The sequence below is a fragment of the Lithobates pipiens genome, unplaced genomic scaffold (assembly GCF_037356315.1).
Source record: "Lithobates pipiens isolate NorthernLeopardFrog02 unplaced genomic scaffold, aLitPip1_a1.2 Scaffold_28, whole genome shotgun sequence".
In the NCBI taxonomy this organism is placed as follows: Eukaryota; Metazoa; Chordata; class Amphibia; order Anura; family Ranidae; genus Lithobates; species Lithobates pipiens.
Window position 1 is genome coordinate 229156524 of NW_027507789.1, and position 27258 is coordinate 229183781.

Consider the following 27258-nt stretch of genomic DNA (forward strand, 5'->3'; position numbering starts at 1 on the left):
TAGAAGGGGGAGGGGGTATATCTGGAAAGGAGAAGGGGGGGACAGATATCTAGAAGTGGAGGGGGGATATCTGGAAAGGAGAAGGGGGGGACAGATATCTAGAAGGGGGAGGGGGTATATCTGGAAAGGAGAAGGGGGGGACAGATATCTAGAAGTGGAGGGGGGATATCTGGAAAGGAGAAGGGGGCAGATATCTAGAAGGGGGAGGGGGAATATCTGGAAAGGAGAAGGGGGGGGCAGATATCTAGAAGTACTCTAAGGACCTGGTTTTAGGGTTGAATAGAATGGCAATGCGTCAGTTTGATACATTTTTACTGACAGGTTCTCTTGGAAGCACTATAAATGTGAGAGGAATGGTAAGTGTTGGAGATGTTGGATATTCAGGTCGGTGGAACGGATCTTTGAGCCAAGATTCGTGACATCATCAGCTGTGATTGGAGGATTCTCAGTGGGTGTGGTGGATCACTTCTGAATGGCCAGATCTGTCCCCGCCCTTGTGATCTGTCCCCGCCCCTGTGTACTTACCTTCTCATACTCCTCCAGAATCCCCTTCTTCCGGATATTCTTCTTCGCCAGGTAAATCGCTGCAACACAAACCCCGACAAATAATCACTACAGGAAAGAATTGGCTCAATTCACAAAGCTCTAACACAAGGATAGGTCTCTCTATATTATCCATGTGACTGCAATCCTCACATCCTATTGGACTGAAAATAACTGTCGCTTTCTTAGACGTGAATATCATTGGCTTTGTGAATGTCAGTCAGATATCTGCTAATCCTCTAGGATCCCCGCCCTCACCAACCAAAGACTGCCATTCATTGTCTCCGCCCCCTTTACATACAGCACACTGAATGCATTGATACTTTTCTGATCACTAATCATTCTTTGTTTTTTTTCTATTGAAAAAGCCCATGGCGTGCAAAACACACCCAAAAAACTTCCATCCGGTGCATAAAAAAAGTGCAGACACACAAAGAGTGAAACACTAAAAAGTGCAGACGGGTGTCTGATGTCCTCCAAAAGAAGGACCATACCCTGATCCCCCGGGGCGTTAGGCTCCGGACGGGGACTGAGGTACCAGACTCAACAAGTGGGCCCCGGACGAAACCGGAAGACCTCCTTTCCCCGGGAGGACTGCCGAAACAGAACCTCCTAGGTACTTGGTACTGTGGGGGCTTCCCCGAAGGTAGGCCCCCCCTCATGGAGATTGGGCCAAGCCAGAAGGCCTATGTCCGCTCTCCCAAAGACTTTCAGGATTGGTCCGAGGACCGACACCCTACTCATCACACGTGCAGTGACAAACAGTGACAAAATACACACAAATAAAATAAATAAAAAGTGAGGAAAGGGATAGTGGAGAGGAGAGTAAAAAGTGGCCATTGTGCAATACAATATACAATGATCGGCCCTCCGGTCAGGAATCAAAAATTCCTCTGGTCCTAGCCAAAAGGCCGGGCCCTAGAGGCAGGTGTAAAAAAAGCGTGTTAATGGTGACGTGACCTAGGTGCCGAATATCAAAGTGCAGAGCACAGTGAAAGAAGGCACCCCTGGACTGCCACTCCAGGGGCACATCACCATGGGCTTTCTAACAAAAGCATCCCCGACCCCCCAACCCAGACCACAACAACCCCCACCACAGCCAGAAAGGCATGGAGATCCAGGAGCTTGGTGAGACCCTTTGCCATCCGGTCAAACCCTCACTCCCATCACTCCTACCTAATTATAGTCAAGAGGTACAGGCCGCCCCCCTGCTGGAACAGGAGAGCTAAGCGTTCCCTCCCGAAAAACTGACCGGGGCTAAAGCTGCCACAATCCAAGCCGATCTGCCAGGGTCCCCTCCCCTGGCGCCGACCCGTGGTTCTCCGCCCTCATCAGGAGGCTTCCCGAACCGGCTACAAACCAGTCCGGGTCACCTTTACACCAACAGGCTTTGCATAGCAACCGCCACCCCTACTCCACCTCGCCGTAGAGCAGGGACGGAAGCAAGCGCCACCTATTGGCAACTGATAAGAACAGATACTACACTTGATCTTAGCCAAAAACTAATCATTCTTTGTTGCCCCTCCCCACCATATAACCCCTCCCACTCACCATAGTCCGTATCCTCCGCTGGCCACTGCTGTGTTGGCCAAAAGTATGGAGTCTGGAATGAGAGAGAGAACCGCGCTAAGCATTATGGGAAACGTAGAACTTCACAGCCACAAAGCAGAGGGAACATTATCATTACCATATACAGAGCGCCCCCAACCCTAACCCCGCACCCCCAAACCTAACATCCCCTACATTTTACCCCGCACCCCCACACCTAACATCCCCTACATTTTACCCTGCACCCCCAAACCTAACATCCCCTACATTTTACCCTGCACCCCCAACCCTAACATCCCCTACATTTTACCCTGCACCCCCAAACCTAACATCCCCTACATTTTACCCTGCACCCCCAAACCTAACATCCCCTACATTTTACCCTGCACCCCCAAACCTAACATCCCCTACATTTTACCCTGCACCCCCAACCCTAACATCCCCTACATTTTACCCTGCACCCCCACACCTAACATCCCCTACATTTTACCCCGCACCCCCACACCTAACATCCCCTACATTTTACCCTGCACCCCCAACCCTAACATCCCCTACATTTTACCCCGCACCCCCAAACCTGACATCCCCTACATTTTACCCTGCACCCCCAACCCTAACATCCCCTACATTTTACCCTGCACCCCCAAACCTAACATCCCCTACATTTTACCCTGCACCCCCAACCCTAACATCCCCTACATTTTACCCTGCACCCCCACACCTAACATCCCCTACATTTTACCCTGCACCCCCAACCCTAACATCCCCTACATTTTACCCTGCACCCCCAAACCTAACATCCCCTACATTTTACCCCGCACCCCCAAACCTAACATCCCCTACATTTTACCCTGCACCCCCAACCCTAACATCCCCTACATTTTACCCCGCACCCCAAAACCCAACATCCCCTACATTTTACCCTGCACCCCCAAACCTAACATCCCCTACATTTTACCCCGCACCCCCAAACCTGACATCCCCTACATTTTACCCTGCACCCCCAACCCTAACATCCCCTACATTTTACCCTGCACCCCCAACCCTAACATCCCCTACATTTTACCCTGCACCCCCAAACCTAACATCCCCTACATTTTACCCTGCACCCCCAACCCTAACATCCCCTACATTTTACCCTGCACCCCCAAACCTAACATCCCCTACATTTTACCCTGCACCCCCAACCCTAACATCCCCTACATTTTACCCTGCACCCCCAAACCTAACATCCCCTACATTTTACCCTGCACCCCCAACCCTAACATCCCCTACATTTTACCCCGCACCCCCAAACCTGACATCCCCTACATTTTACCCCGCACCCCCAACCCTAACATCCCCTACATTTTACCCCGCACCCCCAAACCTAACATCCCCTACATTTTACCCTGCACCCCCAAACCTAACATCCCCTACATTTTACCCTGCACCCCCAACCCTAACATCCCCTACATTTTACCCCGCACCCCCAACCCTAACATCCCCTACATTTTACCCCACACCCCCAAACCCAACATCCCCTACATTTTACCCCGCACCCCCAAACCCAACATCCCCTACATTTTACCCCGCACCCCCAAGCCCAACATCCCCTACATTTTACCCTGCACCCCATTTTCACCTCCTTATCCATCCACTGGCTCTCAGCCTGTACCCCATCTTTAGCTCCTTTATCTTATTCCCCTTCCACTTACCCTGCACCCCATCTTCACCTCCTCCTCTCAGCCTGCACCCCATCTTCACCTCCTCCTCCTCTTCTCCTGCACCCCATCTTCACCTCCTCCTCCTCTCAGCCTGCACCCCATCTTCACCTCCTCCTCCTCTCAGCCTGCACCCCATCTTCACCTCCTCCTCTTCTCCTGCACGCCATCTTCACCTCCTCCTCCTCTCAGCCTGCACCCCATCTTCACCTCCTCCTCCTCTTCTCCTGCACCCCATCTTCACCTCCTCCTCCTCTCAGCCTGCACCTCATCTTCACCTCCTCCTCTTCTCCTCCTGCACCCCATCTTTACCTCCTCCTCCTCTCAGCCTCCACCCCATCTTCACCTCCTCCTCTCCTCCTGCACCCCATCTTCAACTCCTCCTCCTCTTCTCCTGCACCCCATCTTCACCTCCTCCTCCTCTCAGCCTGCACCCCATCTTCACCTCCTTCTCCTCCTCTCAGCCTGCATCCCATCTTCACTTCCTCCTCCTCTCATCCTGCACCCCATCTTCACCACCTCCTCCTCTTAGCCTGCACCCCATCTTCACCTCCTCCTCCTCTCAGCCTGCACCCCATCTTCACCTCCTCCTCCTCCTCCTGCACCCCATCTTCACCTCCTCTCCTCCTGCACCCCATCTTCACCTCCTCCTCCTCCTCCTCTCCTCCTGCACCCCATCTTCACCTCATCCGCCTCTCACCCTGCACCCCATCTTCACCCCCTTCCAGTTCTCCTGCACCCCATCTGCACCTCCTCCTCCTCTCAGTCTGCCCCCCATCTTCACCTCCCCCTCCTCTCAGCCTGCACCCCATCTTCACTTCTTCCTCCTCTCCTCCTGCACCCCATCTTCACCTCCTCTTCCTCTCAGCCTGCACCCCATCTTCACTTCCTCCTCCTCCTTCTCCTCTCAGCCTGCACCCCATCTTCACTTCCTCCTCCTCCTCCTCCTCCTCTCAGCCTGCACCCCATCTTCACTTCCTCCTCCTCTCAGCCTGCACCCCATCTTCACCCCCTCCTCCTCTCAGCCAGAACCCCATCTTCACCCCCTCCTCCTCTCAGCCTGAACCCCTTCTTCACCTCCTCCTCTCAGCCTGAACCCCATCTTCACCCCCTCATCTCAGCCTGAACCCCATCTTCACCCCCTCCTCCTCTCAGCCTGAACCCCATCTTCACCTCCTCCTCCTCCTCTCAGTCTGCCCCCCCATCTTCACTTCCGCCTCCTCCTCTCATTCTGCACCCCATCTTCACCTCTTCTCCTCTCAGCCTGCACCCCATCTTCACTTCCTCCTCCTCCTCTCAGCCTGCACCCCATCTTCACCTCCTCCTCCGCTCAGCCTGAACCCCATCTTCACCTCTTCTCCTCTCAACCTGCAACCCATCTTCCCCTCATCCTCCTCTCAGCCTGCCCCCCCATGTTCACCTCTTCTCCTCTTAGCCTGCCCCCCATTTTCACCTCTTCCTCCTCTCAGCCTGCACCCAATTTTCACCTCTTTCTCCATCCACTTCCTCTCAGCCTGCATCCCACCTTTACCACCCCCTCCTCCTCCTCCTCCTCCTCTCAGCCTGAACCCCATCTTCATCTCCTCCTCCTCTCAGCCTGAACCCCATCTTCACCTCCTCTCAGCCTGAACCCCATCTTCACCTCTTCTCCTCTTAGCCTGCCCCCCCATTTTCACCTCTTCCTCCTCTCAGCCTGCACCCAATTTTCACCTCTTTCTCCATCCACTTCTTCTCAGCCTGCATCCCATCTTTACCACCCCCTCCTCCTCTCAGCCTGAACCCCATCTTCACCTCCTCCTCCTCTCAGCCTGAACCCCACCTTCACCTCCTCCTCCTCTCAGCCTGAAACCAACCTTCACCTCCTCCTCCTCTCAGCCTGAACCCCACCTTCACCTCCTCCTCCTCTCAGCCTGAACCCCACCTTCACCTCCTCCTCCTCTCAGCCTGAACCCCATCTTCACCACCTCCTCCTCTCAGCCTGAACCCCATCTTCACCTCCTCCTCCTCCTCCTCTCAGCCTGAACCCCATCTTCACTTCCTCCTCCTCTTCTCAGCCTGAAACCCATCTTCACCCCCTCCTCCTCAGCTTGAACCCCATCTTCACCCCTTCCTCCTCTCAGCCTGAACCCCATCCTCACTTCCTCCTCCTCCTCTCAGCCTGAACCCCATCTTCACCTCCTCCTCCTCTCAGCCTGAGCCCCATCTTCACCCCCTCCTCCTCTCAGCCTGAACCCCATCTTCACCCCCTCCTCCTCTCAGCCTGAACCCCATCTTCACTTCCTCTTCTCAGCCTGAACCCCATCTTCACCCCCTCCTCCTCTCAGCCTGAACCCCATCTTCACATCCTCCTCCTCTCAGCCTGAACCCCATCTTCACCTCCTCCTCCTCTCAGCCTGAACCCCATCTTCACTTCCTCCTCCTCTTCTCAGCCTGAACCCCATCTTCACCCCCTCCTCCTCTCAGCCTGAACCCCATCTTCACCCCCTCCTCCTCTCAGCCTGAACCCCATCTTCACCCCCTCCTCCTCTCAGTCTGAACCCCATCTTCACTTCCTCCTCCTCCTCTCAGCCTGAACCCCATCTTCACCTCCTCCTCTCAGCCTGAACCCCATCTTCACCTCCTCCTCCTCTCAGCCTGCACCCCATCTTCACCTCCTCCTCCTCTCAGCCTGCACCCCATCTTCACCTCCTCCTCCTCTCAGCCTGCACCTCATCTTCACCTCCTCCTCTTCTCCTCCTGCACCCCATCTGTACCTCCTCCTCCTCCTCTCAGCCTGCACCCCATCTTCACCTCCTCCCCCTCTCCTCCTGCACCCCATCTTCACCTCCTCCTCTCCTCCTGCACCCCATCTTCACCTCCTCCTCTCAGCCTGCACCCCATCTTCACCTCCTCCTCTCAGCCTGCACCCCATCTTCACCTCCTCCTCCTCTCAGCCTGCACCCCATCTTCACCTCCTCCTCCTCTCAGCCTGCACCCCATCTTCACCTCCTCCTCTTCTCCTGCACCCCATCTTCACCTCCTCCTCCTCTCAGCCTGCACCCCATCTTCACCTCCTCCTCCTCTTCTCCTGCACCCCATCTTCACCTCCTCCTCCTCTCAGCCTGCACCTCATCTTCACCTCCTCCTCTTCTCCTCCTGCACCCCATCTTTACCTCCTCCTCCTCTCAGCCTCCACCCCATCTTCACCTCCTCCCCCTCTCCTCCTGCACCCCATCTTCACCTCCTCCTCTCCTCCTGCACCCCATCTTCACCTCCTCCTCTCAGCCTGCACCCCATCTTCACCTCCTCCTCTCAGCCTGCACCCCATCTTCACCTCCTTCTCCTCCTCTCAGCCTGCATCCCATCTTCACTTCCTCCTCCTCTCATCCTGCACCCCATCTTCACCTCCTCCTCCTCTCCTCCTGCACCCCATCTTCACCTCCTCCTCCTCCTCTCCTCCTGCACCCCATCTTCACCTCATCCGCCTCTCACCCTGCACCCCATCTTCACCCCCTTCCAGTTCTCCTGCACCCCATCTGCACCTCCTCCTCCTCTCAGTCTGCCCCCCATCTTCACCTCCCCCTCCTCTCAGCCTGCACCCCATCTTCACTTCTTCCTCCTCTCCTCCTGCACCCCATCTTCACCTCCTCTTCCTCTCAGTCTGCACCCCATCTTCACTTCCTCCTCCTCCTCCTCTCAGCCTGCACCCCATCTTCACTTCTTCCTCCTCTCCTCCTGCACCCCATCTTCACCTCCTCTTCCTCTCAGCCTGCACCCCATCTTCACTTCCTCCTCCTCCTTCTCCTCTCAGCCTGCACCCCATCTTCACTTCCTCCTCCTCCTCCTCCTCTCAGCCTGCACCCCATCTTCACTTCCTCCTCCTCTCAGCCTGCACCCCATCTTCACCCCCTCCTCCTCTCAGCCAGAACCCCATCTTCACCCCCTCCTCCTCTCAGCCTGAACCCCTTCTTCACCTCCTCCTCTCAGCCTGAACCCCATCTTCACCCCCTCATCTCAGCCTGAACCCCATCTTCACCCCCTCCTCCTCTCAGCCTGAACCCCATCTTCACCTCCTCCTCCTCCTCTCAGTCTGCCCCCCATCTTCACTTCCGCCTCCTCCTCTCATTCTGCACCCCATCTTCACCTCTTCTCCTCTCAGCCTGCACCCCATCTTCACTTCCTCCTCCTCCTCTCAGCCTGCACCCCATCTTCACCTCCTCCTCCGCTCAGCCTGAACCCCATCTTCACCTCTTCTCCTCTCAACCTGCAACCCATCTTCCCCTCATCCTCCTCTCAGCCTGCCCCCCCATGTTCACCTCTTCTCCTCTTAGCCTGCCCCCCATTTTCACCTCTTCCTCCTCTCAGCCTGCACCCAATTTTCACCTCTTTCTCCATCCACTTCCTCTCAGCCTGCATCCCACCTTTACCACCCCCTCCTCCTCCTCCTCCTCTCAGCCTGAACCCCATCTTCATCTCCTCCTCCTCTCAGCCTGAACCCCATCTTCACCTCCTCTCAGCCTGAACCCCATCTTCACCTCTTCTCCTCTTAGCCTGCCCCCCCATTTTCACCTCTTCCTCCTCTCAGCCTGCACCCAATTTTCACCTCTTTCTCCATCCACTTCTTCTCAGCCTGCATCCCATCTTTACCACCCCCTCCTCCTCTCAGCCTGAACCCCATCTTCACCTCCTCCTCCTCTCAGCCTGAAACCAACCTTCACCTCCTCCTCCTCTTAGCCTGAACCCCACCTTCACCTCCTCCTCCTCTCAGCCTGAACCCCACCTTCACCTCCTCCTCCTCTCAGCCTGAACCCCATCTTCACCACCTCCTCCTCTCAGCCTGAACCCCATCTTCACCTCCTCCTCCTCCTCCTCTCAGCCTGAACCCCATCTTCACTTCCTCCTCCTCTTCTCAGCCTGAAACCCATCTTCACCCCCTCCTCCTCAGCCTGAACCCCATCTTCACCCCTTCCTCCTCTCAGCCTGAACCCCATCCTCACTTCCTCCTCCTCTCAGCCTGAGCCCCATCTTCACCCCCTCCTCCTCTCAGCCTGAACCCCATCTTCACCTCCTCCTCCTCTCAGCCTGAGCCCCATCTTCACCCCCTCCTCCTCTCAGCCTGAACCCCATCTTCACCCCCTCCTCCTCTCAGCCTGAACCCCATCTTCACCCCCTCCTCCTCTCAGTCTGAACCCCATCTTCACTTCCTCTTCTCAGCCTGAACCCCATCTTCACCCCCTCCTCCTCTCAGCCTGAACCCCATCTTCACATCCTCCTCCTCTCAGCCTGAACCCCATCTTCACCTCCTCCTCCTCTCAGTCTGAACCCCATCTTCACTTCCTCCTCCTCTTCTCAGCCTGAACCCCATCTTCACCCCTCCTCCTCTCAGCCTGAACCCCATCTTCACCCCCTCCTCCTCTCAGCCTGAACCCCATCTTCACCCCCTCCTCCTCTCAGTCTGAACCCCATCTTCACTTCCTCCTCCTCCTCTCAGCCTGAACCCCATCTTCACCTCCTCCTCTCAGCCTGCACCCCATCTTCACCTCCTCCTCCTCCTCTCAGCCTGCACCCCATCTTCACCTCCTCCTCCTCTTCTCCTGCACCCCATCTTCACCTCCTCCTCCTCTCAGCCTGCACCTCATCTTCACCTCCTCCTCTTCTCCTCCTGCACCCCATCTGTACCTCCTCCTCCTCCTCTCAGCCTGCACCCCATCTTCACCTCCTCCCCCTCTCCTCCTGCACCCCATCTTCACCTCCTCCTCTCCTCCTGCACCCCATCTTCACCTCCTCCTCTCAGCCTGCACCCCATCTTCACCTCCTCCTCTCAGCCTGCACCCCATCTTCACCTCCTCCTCCTCTCAGCCTGCACCCCATCTTCACCTCCTCCTCTTCTCCTGCACCCCATCTTCACCTCCTCCTCCTCTCAGCCTGCACCCCATCTTCACCTCCTCCTCCTCTTCTCCTGCACCCCATCTTCACCTCCTCCTCCTCTCAGCCTGCACCTCATCTTCACCTCCTCCTCCTCTCCTCCTGCACCCCATCTTCACCTCCTCCTCTCAGCCTGCACCCCATCTTCACCTCCTCCTCTCAGCCTGCACCCCATCTTCACCTCCTTCTCCTCCTCTCAGCCTGCATCCCATCTTCACTTCCTCCTCCTCTCATCCTGCACCCCATCTTCACCACCTCCTCCTCTTAGCCTGCACCCCATCTTCACCTCCTCCTCCTCTCAGCCTGCACCCCATCTTCACCTCCTCCTCCTCCTCCTGCACCCCATCTTCACCTCCTCTCCTCCTGCACCCCATCTTCACCTCCTCCTCCTCCTCTCCTCCTGCACCCCATCTTCACCTCATCCGCCTCTCACCCTGCACCCCATCTTCACCCCCTTCCAGTTCTCCTGCACCCCATCTGCACCTCCTCCTCCTCTCAGTCTGCCCCCCATCTTCACCTCCCCCTCCTCTCAGCCTGCACCCCATCTTCACTTCTTCCTCCTCTCCTCCTGCACCCCATCTTCACCTCCTCTTCCTCTCAGCCTGCACCCCATCTTCACTTCCTCCTCCTCCTCCTCCTCCTCCTCTCAGCCTGCACCCCATCTTCACTTCCTCCTCCTCTCAGCCTGCACCCCATCTTCACCCCCTCCTCCTCTCAGCCAGAACCCCATCTTCACCCCCTCCTCCTCTCAGCCTGAACCCCTTCTTCACCTCCTCCTCTCAGCCAGAACCCCATCTTCACCCCCTCCTCCTCTCAGCCTGAACCCCTTCTTCACCCCCTCATCTCAGCCTGAACCCCATCTTCACCCCCTCCTCCTCTCAGCCTGAACCCCATCTTCACCTCCTCCTCTCAGTCTGCCCCCCCATCTTCACTTCCGCCTCCTCCTCTCATTCTGCACCCCATCTTCACCTCTTCTCCTCTCAGCCTGCACCCCATCTTCACTTCCTCCTCCTCCTCTCAGCCTGCACCCCATCTTCACCTCCTCCTCCGCTCAGCCTGAACCCCATCTTCACCTCTTCTCCTCTCAACCTGCAACCCATCTTCCCCTCATCCTCCTCTCAGCCTGCCCCCCCATGTTCACCTCTTCTCCTCTTAGCCTGCCCCCCATTTTCACCTCTTCCTCCTCTCAGCCTGCACCCAATTTTCACCTCTTTCTCCATCCACTTCCTCTCAGCCTGCATCCCACCTTTACCACCCCCTCCTCCTCCTCCTCCTCCTCTCAGCCTGAACCCCATCTTCATCTCCTCCTCCTCTCAGCCTGAACCCCATCTTCACCTCCTCTCAGCCTGAACCCCATCTTCACCTCTTCTCCTCTTAGCCTGCCCCCCCATTTTCACCTCTTCCTCCTCTCAGCCTGCACCCAATTTTCACCTCTTTCTCCATCCACTTCTTCTCAGCCTGCATCCCATCTTTACCACCCCCTCCTCCTCTCAGCCTGAACCCCATCTTCACCTCCTCCTCCTCTCAGCCTGAACCCCACCTTCACCTCCTCCTCTCAGCCTGAACCCCATCTTCACCACCTCCTCCTCTCAGCCTGAACCCCATCTTCACCTCCTCCTCCTCTCAGCCTGAACCCCATCTTCACTTCCTCCTCCTCTTCTCAGCCTGAAACCCATCTTCACCCCCTCCTCCTCAGCCTGAACCCCATCTTCACCCCTTCCTCCTCTCAGCCTGAACCCCATCCTCACTTCCTCCTCCTCCTCTCAGCCTGAACCCCATCTTCACCCCCTCCTCCTCTCAGCCTGAACCCCATCTTCACCCCCTCCTCCTCTCAGCCTGAACCCCATCTTCACCCCCTCCTCCTCTCAGCCTGAACCCCATCTTCACATCCTCCTCCTCTCAGCCTGAACCCCATCTTCACCTCCTCCTCCTCTCAGTCTGAACCCCATCTTCACTTCCTCCTCCTCTTCTCAGCCTGAACCCCATCTTCACCCCCTCCTCCTCTCAGCCTGAACCCCATCTTCACCCCCTCCTCCTCTCAGCCTGAACCCCATCTTCACCCCCTCCTCCTCTCAGTCTGAACCCCATCTTCACTTCCTCCTCCTCCTCTCAGCCTGAACCCCATCTTCACCTCCTCCTCTCAGCCTGAACCCCATCTTCACCTCCTCCTCCTCTCAGCCTGCACCCCATCTTCACCTCCTCCTCCTCTTCTCCTGCACCCCATCTTCACCTCCTCCTCCTCTCAGCCTGCACCTCATCTTCACCTCCTCCTCTTCTCCTCCTGCACCCCATCTTTACCTCCTCCTCCTCCTCTCAGCCTGCACCCCATCTTCACCTCCTCCCCCTCTCCTCCTGCACCCCATCTTCACCTCCTCCTCTCCTCCTGCACCCCATCTTCACCTCCTCCTCTCAGCCTGCACCCCATCTTCACCTCCTCCTCTCAGCCTGCACCCCATCTTCACCTCCTTCTCCTCCTCTCAGCCTGCATCCCATCTTCACTTCCTCCTCCTCTCATCCTGCACCCCATCTTCACCACCTCCTCCTCTTAGCCTGCACCCCATCTTCACCTCCTCCTCCTCTCAGCCTGCACCCCATCTTCACCTCCTCCTCCTCCTCCTGAACCCCATCTTCACCTCCTCCTCCTCTCCTCCTGCACCCCATCTTCACCTCCTCCTCCTCCTCTCCTCCTGCACCCCATCTTCACCTCATCCGCCTCTCACCCTGCACCCCATCTTCACCCCCTTCCAGTTCTCCTGCACCCCATCTGCACCTCCTCCTCCTCTCAGTCTGCCCCCCATCTTCACCTCCCCCTCCTCTCAGCCTGCACCCCATCTTCACTTCTTCCTCCTCTCCTCCTGCACCCCATCTTCACCTCCTCTTCCTCTCAGTCTGCACCCCATCTTCACTTCCTCCTCCTCTCAGCCTGCACCCCATCTTCACTTCCTCCTCCTCCTCCTCCTCTCAGCCTGCACCCCATCTTCACTTCCTCCTCCTCTCATTCTGCACCCCATCTTCACCTCTTATCCTCTCAGTCTGCACCCCATCTTCACTTCCTCCTCCTCCTCTCAGCCTGCACCCCATCTTCACCTCCTCCGCTCAGCCTGAACCCCATCTTCACCTCTTCTCCTCTCAACCTGCAACCCATCTTCCCCTCATCCTCCTCTCAGCCTGCCCCCCCATGTTCACCTCTTCTCCTCTTAGCCTGCCCCCCATTTTCACCTCTTCCTCCTCTCAGCCTGCACCCAATTTTCACCTCTTTCTCCATCCACTTCCTCTCAGCCTGCATCCCACCTTTACCACCCCCTCCTCCTCCTCCTCCTCCTCCTCCTCCTCCTCCTCTCAGCCTGAACCCCATCTTCACCTCCTCTCAGCCTGAACCCCATCTTCACCTCTTCTCCTCTTAGCCTGCCCCCCATTTTCACCTCTTCCTCCTCTCAGCCTGCACCCAATTTTCACCTCTTTCTCCATCCACTTCCTCTCAGCCTGCATCCCATCTTTACCACCCCCTCCTCCTCTCAGCCTGAACCCCATCTTCACCTCCTCCTCCTCTCAGCCTGAACCCCATCTTCACCTCCTCTCAGCCTGAACCCCATCTTCACCTCTTCTCCTCTTAGCCTGCCCCCCATTTTCACCTCTTTCTCCATCTACTTCCTCTCAGCCTGCATCCCATCTTTACCACCCCCTCCTCCTCTCAGCCTGAACCCCATCTTCACCTCCTCCTCCTCTCAGCCTGAACCCCACCTTCACCTCCTCCTCCTCCTCTCAGCCTGAACCCCATCTTCACCCCCTCCTCCTCTCAGCCTGAACCCCATCTTCACCCCCTCCTCCTCTCAGCCTGAACCCCACCTTCACCTCCTCCTCCTCTCAGCCTGAACCCCATCTTCACCCCCTCCTCCTCTCAGCCTGAACCCCATCTTCACCCCCTCCTCCTCTCAGTCTGAACCCCATCCTCACTTCCTCCTCCTCCTCTCAGCCTGAGCCCCATCTTCACCACCTCCTCCTCTCAGCCTGAACCCCATCTTCACCACCACCTCCTCTCAGCCTGAACCCCATCTTCACTTCCTCCTCCTCTTCTCAGCCTGAAACCCATCTTCACCCCCTCCTCCTCAGCCTGAACCCCATCTTCACCCCTTCCTCCTCTCAGCCTGAACCCCATCCTCACTTCCTCCTCCTCCTCTCAGCCTGAACCCCATCTTCACCTCCTCCTCCTCTCAGCCTGAGCCCCATCTTCACCCCCTCCTTCTCTCAGCCTGAACCCCATCTTCACCCCCTCCTCCTCCTCTCAGTCTGAACCCCATCTTCACTTCCTCCTCCTCTTCTCAGCCTGAACCCCATCTTCACCCCCTCCTCCTCTCAGCCTGAACCCCATCTTCACCTCCTCCTCTCAGTCTGAACCCCATCTTCACTTCCTCCTCCTCTTCTCAGCCTGAACCCCATCTTCACCCCCTCCTCCTCTCAGCCTGAACCCCATCTTCACCTCCTCCTCCTCCTCTCAGTCTGAACCCCATCTTCACTTCCTCCTCCTCTTCTCAGCCTGAACCCCATCTTCACCCCCTCCTCCTCTCAGCCTGAACCCCATCTTCACCCCCTCCTCCTCTCAGCCTGAACCCCATCTTCACCCCCTCCTCCTCTCAGCCTGAACCCCATCTTCACCCCCTCCTCCTCTCAGTCTGAACCCCATCTTCACTTCCTCCTCCTCCTCTCAGCCTGAACCCCATCTTCACCTCCTCCTCTCAGCCTGAACCCCATCATCACCTCCTCCTCCTCTCAGCCTGAACCCCATCTTCACCTCCTCCTCCTCTCAGCCTGAACCCCCTCCTCCTCTCAGCTTGAACCCCATCTTCTCCCCCTCCTCTCAGCCTGAACCCCATCTTCACCTCCTCCTCCTCTCAGCCTGAACCCCATCTTCACCTCCCCCTCCTCCCAGCCTGAACCCCATCTTCACCCCCTCCTCCTCTCAGCCTGCACCCCATCTTCCCCCCCTCCTCCTCTCAGCCTGAACCCCATCTTCACCTCCTCTCAGCCTGAACCCCATCTTCACCTCCTCCTCCTCTCAGCCTAAACCCCATCTTTACCCCCTCCTCCTCTCAGCCTGAACCCCATCTTCACCTCCTCCTCCTCTCAGCCTGAACCCCATCTTCACCTCCTCCATCTTAATCACCTTCCTCTTCCCCTGCAACCCCTTCCTCTCCTCCTGCAAACCATCTTCATTGCAACCTCCCCACCCTGAATCCCAAATATCACCTCTTCGACCAGCTTCACCCCCTTTCTATTACCCTCCAGCTCATCTCCACACCTTCAACCCATCATCACCCATTTCCCACATTCCCTTCCCCCTGCCCTATTTCCATCTTCACAACATACACCCGCTCTGCACCCCCAGACCTGGAAGCGGTACAGACTGGTGTCTGGTTTCAGGATGAGGTTGGTGGGCTCCTGCAGAGGGTAGATGTAGCCGCATTTCACCATCAAATTGCCCAAATGCTGCCCCTCTGTGGAGAGAAAACAAATTAAAACCAGTGATGACCACAGAGAACAGAGGAGCGCTGCCAGGTGACTGAAACAAAAGGGCAGGAAAAAGAAGACAGAGGATAGACTGGGATAAGGATGACCGGGGGCCGGGGACAGAATGAGCGGGCGCTAAGGACAGGATAACAGGGGGACAGAGGGCCGGGGGCGGGACGTCAGGGGGCCTGGGGACAGAATGACTGGGGGCTGGGGACAGGATAACAGGGGGACAGAGGGCGGGGTCCGGGGATGGGATGACAGGGGGCCGGGGACGGGACGTCTGGGGGCCGGGGACGGGACGTCATGGGGGACGGGACGTCATGGGGGCCGGGGACGGGACGTCATGGGGGCCGAGGACTGGGGACATGCTTACTCATCACTCCGCACCCTCGAGCCCCCTCACTCATTGTCCCGCCAGCTCAAGCCCCCTCGCTCATCGTCACAGGGGACAGGGGACAGGATGACAGGGCTGGGGACAGCATGACAGGTTACATTGCAGACCGGGGACATGCTTACTCATTGCTCCACACCCTCGAGCCCCCTCACTCATCATTCCTTGTCAGGATGACAAGGAAGGGGACAGGTAGGGATCAGGATGACAAGACAGGGGACAGGTAGGGATCAGGATGACAAGACAGGGGACAGGTAGGGATCAGGATGATAGGGCAGAGGACAGGAAGGGATCAGGATGACAAAGCAGGGGGCAGGAAGGGATCAGGATGACAAGGCAGGGGACAGGAAGGGATCAGGATGACAAAGCAGGGGGCAGGAAGGGATCAGGATGACAAAGCAGGGGGCAGGAAGGGATCAGGATGATAAGGCAGGGGACAGGAAGGGATCAGGATGACAACGCAGGGGGCAGGAAGGGATCAGGATGACAAAGCAGGGGGCAGGAAGGGATCAGGATGACAAAGCAGGGGGCAGGAAGGGATCAGGATGACAAAGCAGGGGGCAGGAAGGGATCAGGATGACAGGGGAAGTATTAGGGTGGGAGGACAGGCATTAGGAGAAGAAGAAGTACAGATCAGCAGATAATGGACAGGTATCATGGAGAAGGTCTGTCAGGCCGATCCCCTCTGTGGTAACACAACATTAAAAGTGAGAAATGAAATTGAATATCCATATAGAATATTGGAATATGGAGTAAATACAGGATGGACAGTGAACATGATAAAAGATGCAATCTACTACCCTGCAGAGCTGACACTTCACACTTGGGTGTCTTTCTGCAGATTGAAGATATCAGACACACAGCTTCATGATCATCCTTCCACTGGGGGGCGCTGTGAGGTGACAACCAGTCAGCAATGACCTGGCCCCTGACAGCATCGTTTCCCTCATTTCATCTAATATAGAGAAGATGATTCATCTGCGCCCCCAGATGGAGGACAATGGCACTACAAAGCCCTCCAAGTAACATGAGCCCAACATGCGCCGACACAGGGAAGACACGGATCAGCCACGCCAATAATGAGGCTAGATAATTGGCCATTATACAAGAGCGGTAAATGTCTTCCCGGCACACTGGTGATCTCTCCGATGACCTTTGCGGTAATTAACTCACCAGGAAGAAGCAGCTTTGTACCTGAAATAGTCCAGAGGGGTCCCGGGCCTGGGGGGGCCACAGGGGGGGCACCACCTTCCTGATATATCTGCCATGTATAGATCCCTTCTCATTACACAAAACATCACCACTCAATGTGGACTCCATTGTTATATGGACTGCACTGCAGGAGGCAGAAAAGATGGCGGACATTTGCCAAGTCTCCGGCCATTCCATGTGTCCGCTCATCGCCAGCCAACTGGAATCCTTCCTTTTGTCTCCAGAGAAATGCTGCGGAAATGTTATCTAAAGCCCAAACTTCTCTTCTCTACGATGGGGCGGGGAAGATTTAAAACATGGTTGGCAGCATAAGATCTAGGGGCCTCAACTGTGGCCCCTGACATCACCAAAGGGCCACACAATGTTTAGTACCCGGAATACAGGACATAAATAACAGATGATTAGACTGGGGATATGCTGCAGGTTAGGCTGGAGACTGGGGATATGCTTACTCATCGTCATGCACGCTTGATCCCCCCCCCCTCACTCATCACACACACTTGGGCCCCCCTCAACGTCACACACACATTTGGGCCCCCCTCCCTCATCATCACGCACACTCGGGCCCCCCTTCCTCATTATCACACACACACACACTCGGGCCCCCCTTCCTCATCATCACACACACACACACACTCAGGCCCCCCTCCCTCATCATCACACACACACACACACTCGGGCCCCCCTACCTCATCATCACACACTCGGGCCCCCCTCCCTCATCATCACGCACTCAGCCCCCTGCCTCATCGTCATGCACACTTGGGCCCCAATCCCTCATCATCTCACACACACACACACACACACACACACACTCGGGCCCCCCTTCCTCATCATCACACACACACACACACACTCGGGCCCCCCTCCCTCATCATCACGCACACTCGAGCCCCCCTCCCTCATCATCACGCACACTCGGGCCCCCCTCCCTCATCATCACGCACACTCGGGCCCCCCTCCCTCATCATCACACACACACACACACACACTCAGGCCCCCCTCCCTCATCATCACGCACACTCTGGCCCCCCTCCCTCATCATCACGCACTCAGCCCCCTCCCTCATCATCACGCACACTCTGGCCCCCCTCCCTCATCATCACGCACTCAGCCCCCTGCCTCATCGTCATGCACACTTGGGCCCCAATCCCTCATCATCACACACACACACACACACACTCGGGCCCCCCTTCCTCATCATCACACACACACACACTCGGCCCCCCCTCCCTCATCATCACGCACACACTTCAGGTCCCCCCTCCCTCATCATCACGCACACTCAGGTCCCCTCCTCATCATCACACACACTCAGGCCCCCCCTCATCGTCATGCACACTCGCCCCCCCTCCCTTACCGTCACACACACTCTGGCCCCCTCCCTCATAGTCATGCACACTCTGGCCCCCCCTACCTCATCGTCATGCACACTTGCCAGAACATCGAGCGTCGTTCACTCACCTTCATCTCCGATCTGTAACCTCTGAATGAGCCACTCCAGGATGTCGTGACCTGTCCAATAAAACACACCAATCAGGAGGAATCACCAACACCAATCATTTCACAATTCACATCCTCATCAGAAATATGGAACAGCAAAGGCTGGCCGCCATTCATTAGACATCACCCCGCCTGCTGGGCTGTAAAACTGCACTACAATCCCCAGAAAAGGACTGACAAGGATTGCTGGGACTCGTCTTCCCTCCACAGGTGAAGGGCGTGTGTACCATTATATATCTACCTGTCAGGATGTCGGGTCACATAACTCAGTGTATACAGACTTCTTCACACATAGGGGGTTTGCAGCCAATCAAAATCTTTCATCGCTCTGTACCCTGGGGTAAGATGTGATTGGCTGAGAAGAGAACGGTCTGTCACATGGTGTAATGATTTCCCTAGATCTATATCAGCCCCATCCAATGGTCAGTGTGACGGAAGAGGTCAGACAAGGTCATCTCCATCCAATTCCAGAAGATGGCGAGATGTTCCTCTGCGTCACATAGAGGCAGTGCTGCGGTGTGTGCGTCAGTCTGCAGATACCACCATTGTTCTGATCTCTGGGTTCTTCATGACTACCATAGACAAATACCACCATTGTTCTGTCCTCGGGGGTTCTTCATGACTACCATAGATAGATACCACCATTGTTCTGTCCTCGGGGGTTCTTCATGACTACCATAGATAGATACCACCATTGTTCTGTCCTCGGGGGTTCTTCATGACTACCATAGATAGATACCACCATTGTTCTGTCCTCGGGGGTTCTTCATGACTACCATAGATAGATACCACCATTGTTCTGTCCTCGGGGGTTCTTCATGACTACCATAGATAGATACCGAGGACAGAACAATGATGGTATCTATCTATGGTAGTCATGAAGAACCCCCGAGGACAGAACAATGGTGGTATCTATCTATGGTAGTCATGAAGAACCCCCATTATTGTTCTGTCCTTGGGGGTTCTTCATGACTATCACAGACAGATACCACCATTGTTATTGTGGACTAAAACTTCAAGGGACAAGGGAATTTAAACTGGGATAGTTGGCATGTATGAGGCAGCTGATTTGGGCCCCACAACAATGACAGGGCCCAGGGCAGCTGCCCCTTTTGCCCTGCCTTAAAGATGGCCCTGACTACCATAGACAGATAACAGGGGGGACATTCCTCCTTCACCGAACACAGAGGGTATCCTGGGGAAGTCCATGACATATCGCCAACAGCTGCCATCACCTCCTCCAATACAGGACCTCATTTCCCCTTCTCTGTATTCTCATAGAATAAAGCTGCAGCGCAGAACGTTCAGGTCTGGGGACGGCCGGTAACCTTCCTGGTAGATTTGCCAACAGGCTGAAAATCTAAAGATGTCAATGGTGACAAAATTCCAGTGGGCAGTCCATGCCGCACTCCCGCTGCTAAATGACCGATTCCCGGGCCGGTGTCCCTTAAATTTAAACGCAGGTGATCCGAGGAGACGTCATTGCCAAAATCTGAAGATCCCAGGTGATGTCAATGGCCAAATTTGGCAATCCCAGGTGACGTCAATGACCAAATTTGGGGATCCCAGGAGACGTTACCCAAGATTGCTGGCTGAATATTTTTCTCTGCAGACAGGAATTTGTCATTTAGCAAAGGGGGTGTGGCCTGTGCAGATTGGGAGGGGCCACCGGTCATCACGATGGACATAGATTTCATCAATGGATGGCATGAAATCTCATTGTGGGAGGGCCAGAAACACAAGAGAATGTGGGGGCACCTTATCATTGTGGGAGGAACAGAGACACAAGAGAATATGGGGGAACCTTATTGTGGGAGGGGCAGAGACACAAGAGAATGTGGGGGCACCTCATCATTGTGGGAGGGGCAGAGACACAAGAGAATATGGGGGAACCTCATCATTGTGGGAGGGACAGAGACACAAATAATATGGGGAAACCTCATCATTGTGGGAGGAACAGAGACACAAGAGAATGTGGGGGCACCTCATCATTGTGGGAGGGGCAGAGACACAAGAGAATATGGGGGAACCTTATCATTGTGGGAGGGGCAGAGACACAAGAGAATGTGGGGGCACCTCATCATTGTGGGAGGGGCAGAGACACAAGAGAATGTGGGGGCACCTCATCATTGTGAGAGGAACAGAGACACAAGAGAATATGGGGGAACCTTATCATTGTGGGAGGGGCAGAGACACAAGAGAATGTGGGGGCACCTTATCATTGTGGGAGGGGCAGAGACACAAGAGAATGTGGGGGCACCTCATCATTGTGGGAGGGGCAGAGACACAAGAGAATGTGGGGAAACCTCATCATTGTGGGAGGGGCAGAGACACAAGAGAATGTGGGGAAACCTCATCATTGTGGAAGGAACAGAGACACAAATATTGTGGGGAAACCTCATCATTGTGGGAGGGGCAGAGACACAAGAGAATATGGGGGAACCTTATCATTGTGGGAGGGGCAGAGACACAAGAGAATGTGGGGAAACCTCATCATTGTGGGAGGAGCAGAGACACAAATAATGTGGGGAAACCTCATCATTGTGGGAGGGGCAGAGACACAAGAGAATGTGGGGGCACCTCATCATTGTGGGAGGGGCAGAGACACAAGAGAATATGGGGGCACCTTATCATTGTGGGAGGGGCAGAGACACAAGAGAATGTGGGGGCACCTCATCATTGTGGGAGGGGCAGAGACACAAGAGAATGTGGGGAAACCTCATCATTGTGGGAGGGGCAGAGACACAAATAATGTGGGGAAACCTCATCATTGTGGGAGGGGCAGAGACACAAGAGAATGTGGGGGCACCTTATCATTGTGGGAGGGGCAGAGACACAAAAGAATGTGGGGAAACCTCATCATTGTGGGAGGGACAGAGACACAAATAATGTGGGGAAACCTCATCATTGTGGGAGGGGCAGAGACACAAGAGAATGTGGGGGCACCTTATCATTGTGGGAGGGGCAGAGACACAAAAGAATGTGGGGAAACCTCATCATTATGGGAGGGGTAGAGACACAAGAGAATGTGGGGGCACCTCATCATTGTGGGAGGGGCAGAGACACAAGAGAATGTGGGGCACCTCATCATTGTGGGAGGGACAGAGACACAAGAGAATGTGGGTGCACCTCATCATTGTGGGAGGGACAGAGACACAAGAGAATGTGGGGGCACCTCATCATTGTGGAAGGGGCAGAGACACAAATAATGTGGGGAAACCTCATCATTGTGGGAGGGGCAGAGACACAAGAGAATGTGGGGGCACCTCATCATTGTGGGAGGGACAGAGACACAAATAATGTGGGGAAACCTCATCATTGTGGGAGGGGCAGAGACACAAGAGAATGTGGGGGCACCTCATCATTGTGGGAGGGACAGAGACACAAATAATGTGGGGAAACCTCATCAGTGTGGGAGGGGCAGAAAAACAAGAGAATGTGGGGGCACCTCATCATTGTGGGAGGGGCAGAGACACAAATAATGTGGGGAAACCTCATCATTGTGGGAGGGGCAGAGACACAAATAATGTGGGGAAACCTCATCAGTGTGGGAGGGGCAGAGACACAAGAGAACGTGGGGGCACCTCATTGTGGGAGGGGCAGAGACACAAATAATGTGGGGGCACCTCATCATTGTGGGAGGGACAGAGACACAAATAATGTGGGGAAACCTCATAATTGTGGGAGGGGCAGAGACACAAGAGAATGTGGGGGCACCTCATCATTGTGGGAGGGACAGAGACACAAGAGAATGTGGGTGCACCTCATCATTGTGGGAGGGACAGAGACACAAGAGAATGTGGGGGCACCTCATCATTGTGGGAGGGGCAGAGACACAAATAATGTGGGGAAACCTCATCATTGTGGGAGGGGCAGAGACACAAGAGAATGTGGGGGCACCTCATCATTGTGGGAGGGGCAGAGACACAAATAATGTGGGGAAACCTCATCATTGTGGGAGGGGCAGAGACACAAGAGAATGTGGGGGCACCTCATCATTGTGGGAGGGACAGAGACACAAGAGAATGTGGGGGCACCTTATCATTGTGGGAGGGGCAGAGACACAAGAGAATGTGGGGGCACCTCATCATTGTGGGAGGGACAGAGACACAAATAATGTGGGGAAACCTCATCATTGTGGGAGGGACAGAGACACAAATAATGTGGGGAAACCTCATCATTGTGGGAGGGACAGAGACACAAATAATGTGGGGAAACCTCATCATTGTGGGAGGGGTGGAGACACTGACTACTGTGCTACAGTGGAGAAATGTCCCCATTGGCCAGTGGCTGACAATACCTTCCATGTGAAGCATTTGTTTGGAGAGGATTTTAGAACAGAATTTCTTAGCAAAAGCAGAAATCCAGATCATGGGGGTCTCTGAAGTGGGGTACCAAAAATATGAGTTACCTGTGATTGCATGAGGGATGGTGGTGATCATCAGGCGCTGGGTGTGAGTCTTTATTCCCACCTCCACGTCCTGCATCTCCAGCAACAACGCCTCGATCTGGAAGACACACAAAATTTCCAGTCACTATGAGTCACTGGGGGCAGCTCACCTCCTCTGTGGAACTTCTTACCCCCCATTCTAATCTCCAGGTCTTCTCTAGTGATGCACCCTCTTTATGCATCTCCTTACTACCCACTCTATTCTCCAGGTCTTCTCTAGTGATGCACCTCCTCTACGGAACTCCTTACTACCCACTCTCTTCTCCAGGTCTTCTCAGTGATGCACCTCCTCTATGAAACTCCTTACTACCCACTCTCTTCTCCAGGTCTTCTCAGTGATGCACCTCCTCTATGAAACTCCTTACTACCCACTCTCTTCTCCAGGTCTTCTCAGTGATGCACCTCCTCTATGAAACTCCTTACTACCCACTCTCTTCTCCAGGTCTTCTCTAGTGATGCGCCTCCTCTATGAAACTCCTTACTACCCACTCTCTTCTCCAGGTCTTCTCAGTGATGCACCTCCTCTATGAAACTCCTTACTACCCACTCTCTTCTCCAGGTCTTCTCAGTGATGCACCTCCTCTATGAAACTCCTTACTACCCACTCTCTTCTCCAGGTCTTCTCTAGTGATGCACCTCCTCTATGAAACTCCTTACTACCCACTCTCTTCTCCAGGTCTTCTCAGTGATGCACCTCCTCTATGTAACTCCTTACTACCCACTCTCTTCTCCAGGTCTTCTCAGTGATGCACCTCCTCTATGAAACTCCTTACTACCCACTCTCTTCTCCAGGTCTTCTCTAGTGATGCACCTCCTCTATGAAACTCCTTACTACCCACTCTCTTCTCCAGGTCTTCTCTAGTGCTGCACCTCCTCTATGAAACTCCTTACTACCCACTCTCTTCTCCAGGTCTTCTCTAGTGATGCACCTCCTCTACGGAACTCCTTACTACCCACTCTCTTCTCCAGGTCTTCTCAATGATGCACCTCCTCTATGAAACTCCTTACTACCCACTCTCTTCTCCAGGTCTTCTCTAGTGCTGCACCTCCTCTACGGAACACCTTACATGCTGTTACACTAAATTGAGTTACATTACATCTAATATATTAGAAACCATTTACATTGCACCGGTGTTCACACGTTGTCTTGTTTTTGATCTCTGCATATCAGAAAGCACTTGGAGCCGGAGTTTTACTTTAAGGAATGATCTGAATTTACTTTCACCCGATTGGTTGCTGTGAGTTCTGCACTTTGCATCATTTTAATAAATAACTAAATAAATAAATAAATAAATAAAGGAACCTGGGAGGTGGGGGATCTGAATTACAGATGCAGAATAATCCGGCGCAGGAAAGGTCGCCTGCGCTCTTCCGCAGAGCCGAACGTCTGGAGAATTCGGCCGCCATTAAAATTCAATAAAATTTGATGTAAAAAATTAAAAAGTACAGAAAGCGTCTGTGCCGGAGCGCCGAGCCCCCCTCCCCCCGGAACACACAGAGTGGATGGTGATGTATAATTCACGCTCCCTTCACACCTAACCCACTTCTGAGCCGAGCGCAGACCGCTGAGCGCCACTGAGGGGGCGGAATCCTCCGAAAGGGCAAGACGCCATCCAGGCTGAGCTGTCAGGGGGGGGCAGGGGAAATTTCATTGTTTTCCATCTACAATAAACAAGAATTAGGATGAACGCGCCCCCCCCCCCCAGTCTGCTCCCCAAGGGGTCATTAATAGCGGAGCACGCCAGGCACAGCGACCATACGGGGCGTCCGGGGGGGGGTTACACATTAATTAGAAGACCATCGGACACCAAAGCCAGCACACCTTCTACTGAAGGGGGAGGAGAAGACCGTCATATGTTGTATATATTATATATACTCAGAGACCAGGAACCCGCATACAATCCAACTCCACATCCCATCTACTGGCAGGAACACGCTGACCGGGCCGGAGGAACACCCACCCACACCGATCACATGACATCACTGTACGGCCAGCTGTCACCTCATTGGTTATTCAGACTGATCACATGACATCACTGTACACCCAGCTGTCACCTCATTGGTTATTCAGACTGACCACATGACATCACTGTATGGCCAGCTCTCACTTCATTGACTCATAAATATGAAAGAAAACCACAAAAAATATCGGGCGGGGCCTGGAATATAACAGCTTCTCTCCCCGTCACTCTGCTCTCTCCTGCCATCAGTGTGAGGTCACCTCCCCATCACTCTGCTCTCTCCTCCCATCAGTGTGAGGTCATCTCCCCATCACTCTGCTCTCTCCTCCCATCAGTGTGAGGTCATCTCCCCGTCACTCCACTCTCTCCTCCCATCAGTGTGAGGTCATCTCCCCGTCACTCCTCCTATCAGAATACTTGTTAGCATATGGGCTGATTGTAATGCTTCTGCCTCGCCCAGTCTGAGCTCTGCTGTATAGAGAATAGAAGAGGCCTACTACCACCACCATTGTAATGCTGCAGCAGCTGGAGGATGTAGAGGAGTCAGAACGGGTCACATGACTCCGCCGTCACTTCTACAAATGGAAAAAGATGAAAAATTCCATCAGCAATGTATGAGAGAAGTCCCAGAATCATTAGCACAGCCTACCCGTCCCACCTCCTTCCACCCTAACTGGCCACATCCTGCTGGATTCCAGGTAGCAGCACAGCTGTGATCAGCAGGCACTTCTCTCCAGGTGTCACCATCAGTGACAGGCGATGTTCTCAGGAATCCAGGAGGCAGCAAATCAATGGGCTCCAGCTGTGTCTGCGGGGAGATCTGGATTCCATGGCCTGCTCTGGTCACGTTGTGTCTGCGGGGAGATCTGGATTCCATGGCCTGTTCTGGTCACGTTGTGTCTGCGGGGAGATCTGGATTCCATGGCCTGCTCTGGTCACGTTGTGTCTGTGGGGAGATCTGGATTCCATGGCCTGCTCTGGTCACGTTGTGTCTGTGGGGAGATCTGGATTCCATGGCCTGCTCTGGTCACGTTGTGTCTGTGGGGAGATCTGGATTCCATGGCCTGCTCTGGTCACGTTGTGTCTGCAGGGAGATCTGGATTCCATGGCCTGTTCTGGTCACGTTGTGTCTGCGGGGAGATCTGGATTCCATGGCCTGCTCTGGTCACGTTGTGTCTGTGGGGAGATCTGGATTCCATGGCCTGCTCTGGTCACGTTGTGTCTGTGGGGAGATCTGGATTCCATGGCCTGCTCTGGTCACGTTGTGTCTGCGGGGAGATCTGGATTCCATGGCCTGCTCTGGTCACGTTGTGTCTGCGGGGAGATCTGGATTCCATGGCCTGCTCTGGTCACGTTGTGTCTGCGGGGAGATCTGGATTCCATGGCCTGCTCTGGTCACGTTGTGTCTGCGGGGAGATCTGGATTCCATGGCCTGCTCTGGTCACGTTGTGTCTGCGGGGAGATCTGGATTCCATGGCCTGCTCTGGTCACGTTGTGTCTGCGGGGAGATCTGGATTCCATGGCCTGCTCTGGTCACGTTGTGTCTGCGGGGAGATCTGGATTCCATGGCCTGTTCTGGTCACGTTGTGTCTGCGGGGAGATCTGGATTCCATGGCCTGCTCTGGTCACGTTGTGTCTGCGGGGAGATCTGGATTCCATGGCCTGCTCTGGTCACGTTGTGTCTGCGGGGAGATCTGGATTCCATGGCCTGCTCTGGTCACGTTGTGTCTGCGGGGAGATCTGGATTCCATGGCCTGCTCTGGTCACGTTGTGTCTGTGGGGAGATCTGGATTCCATGGCCTGCTCTGGTCACGTTGGGTCTGCGGGGAGATCTGGATTCCATGGTCTGCTCTGGTCACGTTGGGTCTGCGGGGAGATCTGGATTCCATGGCCTGCTCTGGTCACGTTGTGTCTGCGGGGAGATCTGGATTCCATGGCCTGCTCTGGTCACGTTGTGTCTGCGGGGAGATCTGGATTCCATGGCCTGCTCTGGTCATGTTGTGTCTGCGGGGAGATCTGGATTCCATGGCCTGCTCTGGTCACGTTGTGTCTGCGGGGAGATCTGGATTCCATGGCCTGCTCTGGTCACGTTGTGTCTGCGGGGAGATCTGGATTCCATGGCCTGCTCTGGTCACGTTGTGTCTGTGGGGAGATCTGGATTCCATGGCCTGCTCTGGTCACGTTGGGTCTGCGGGGAGATCTGGATTCCATGGCCTGCTCTGATCACGTTGTGTCTGCGGGGAGATCTGGATTCCATGGCCTGCTCTGGTCACGTTGGGTCTGCGGGGAGATCTGGATTCCATGGTCTGCTCTGGTCACGTTGTGTCTGCGGGGAGATCTGGATTCCATGGCCTGCTCTGGTCACGTTGTGTCTGCGGGGAGATCTGGATTCCATGGTCTGCTCTGGTCACGTTGTGTCTGCGGGGAGATCTGGATTCCATGGCCTGCTCTGGTCACGTTGTGTCTGCGGGGAGATCTGGATTCCATGGTCTGCTCTGGTCACGTTGTGTCTGCGGGGAGATCTGGATTCCATGG

The 27258-nt window shown here is 55.0% G+C and overlaps 1 protein-coding gene across 3 annotated transcripts in view; it reads right to left on the reverse strand.

Annotated features, from left to right (window-relative positions):
• RGS9 (regulator of G protein signaling 9) overlaps positions 1-27258 on the reverse strand; it is a 91598-nt gene that overhangs the window by 47276 nt on the left and 17064 nt on the right. For all 3 annotated transcript variants that reach the window (XM_077460667.1, XM_077460666.1, XM_077460668.1), the window contains exons 2-6: positions 22724-22820; positions 18274-18324; positions 15084-15190; positions 2095-2146; positions 526-584 (exon numbers count right to left, since the gene is read on the reverse strand). In XM_077460667.1, coding sequence (XP_077316793.1) covers positions 526-584; positions 2095-2146; positions 15084-15190; positions 18274-18324; positions 22724-22820 — 366 coding nt within the window. The remainder of the gene's footprint in view (positions 1-525; positions 585-2094; positions 2147-15083; positions 15191-18273; positions 18325-22723; positions 22821-27258) is intronic.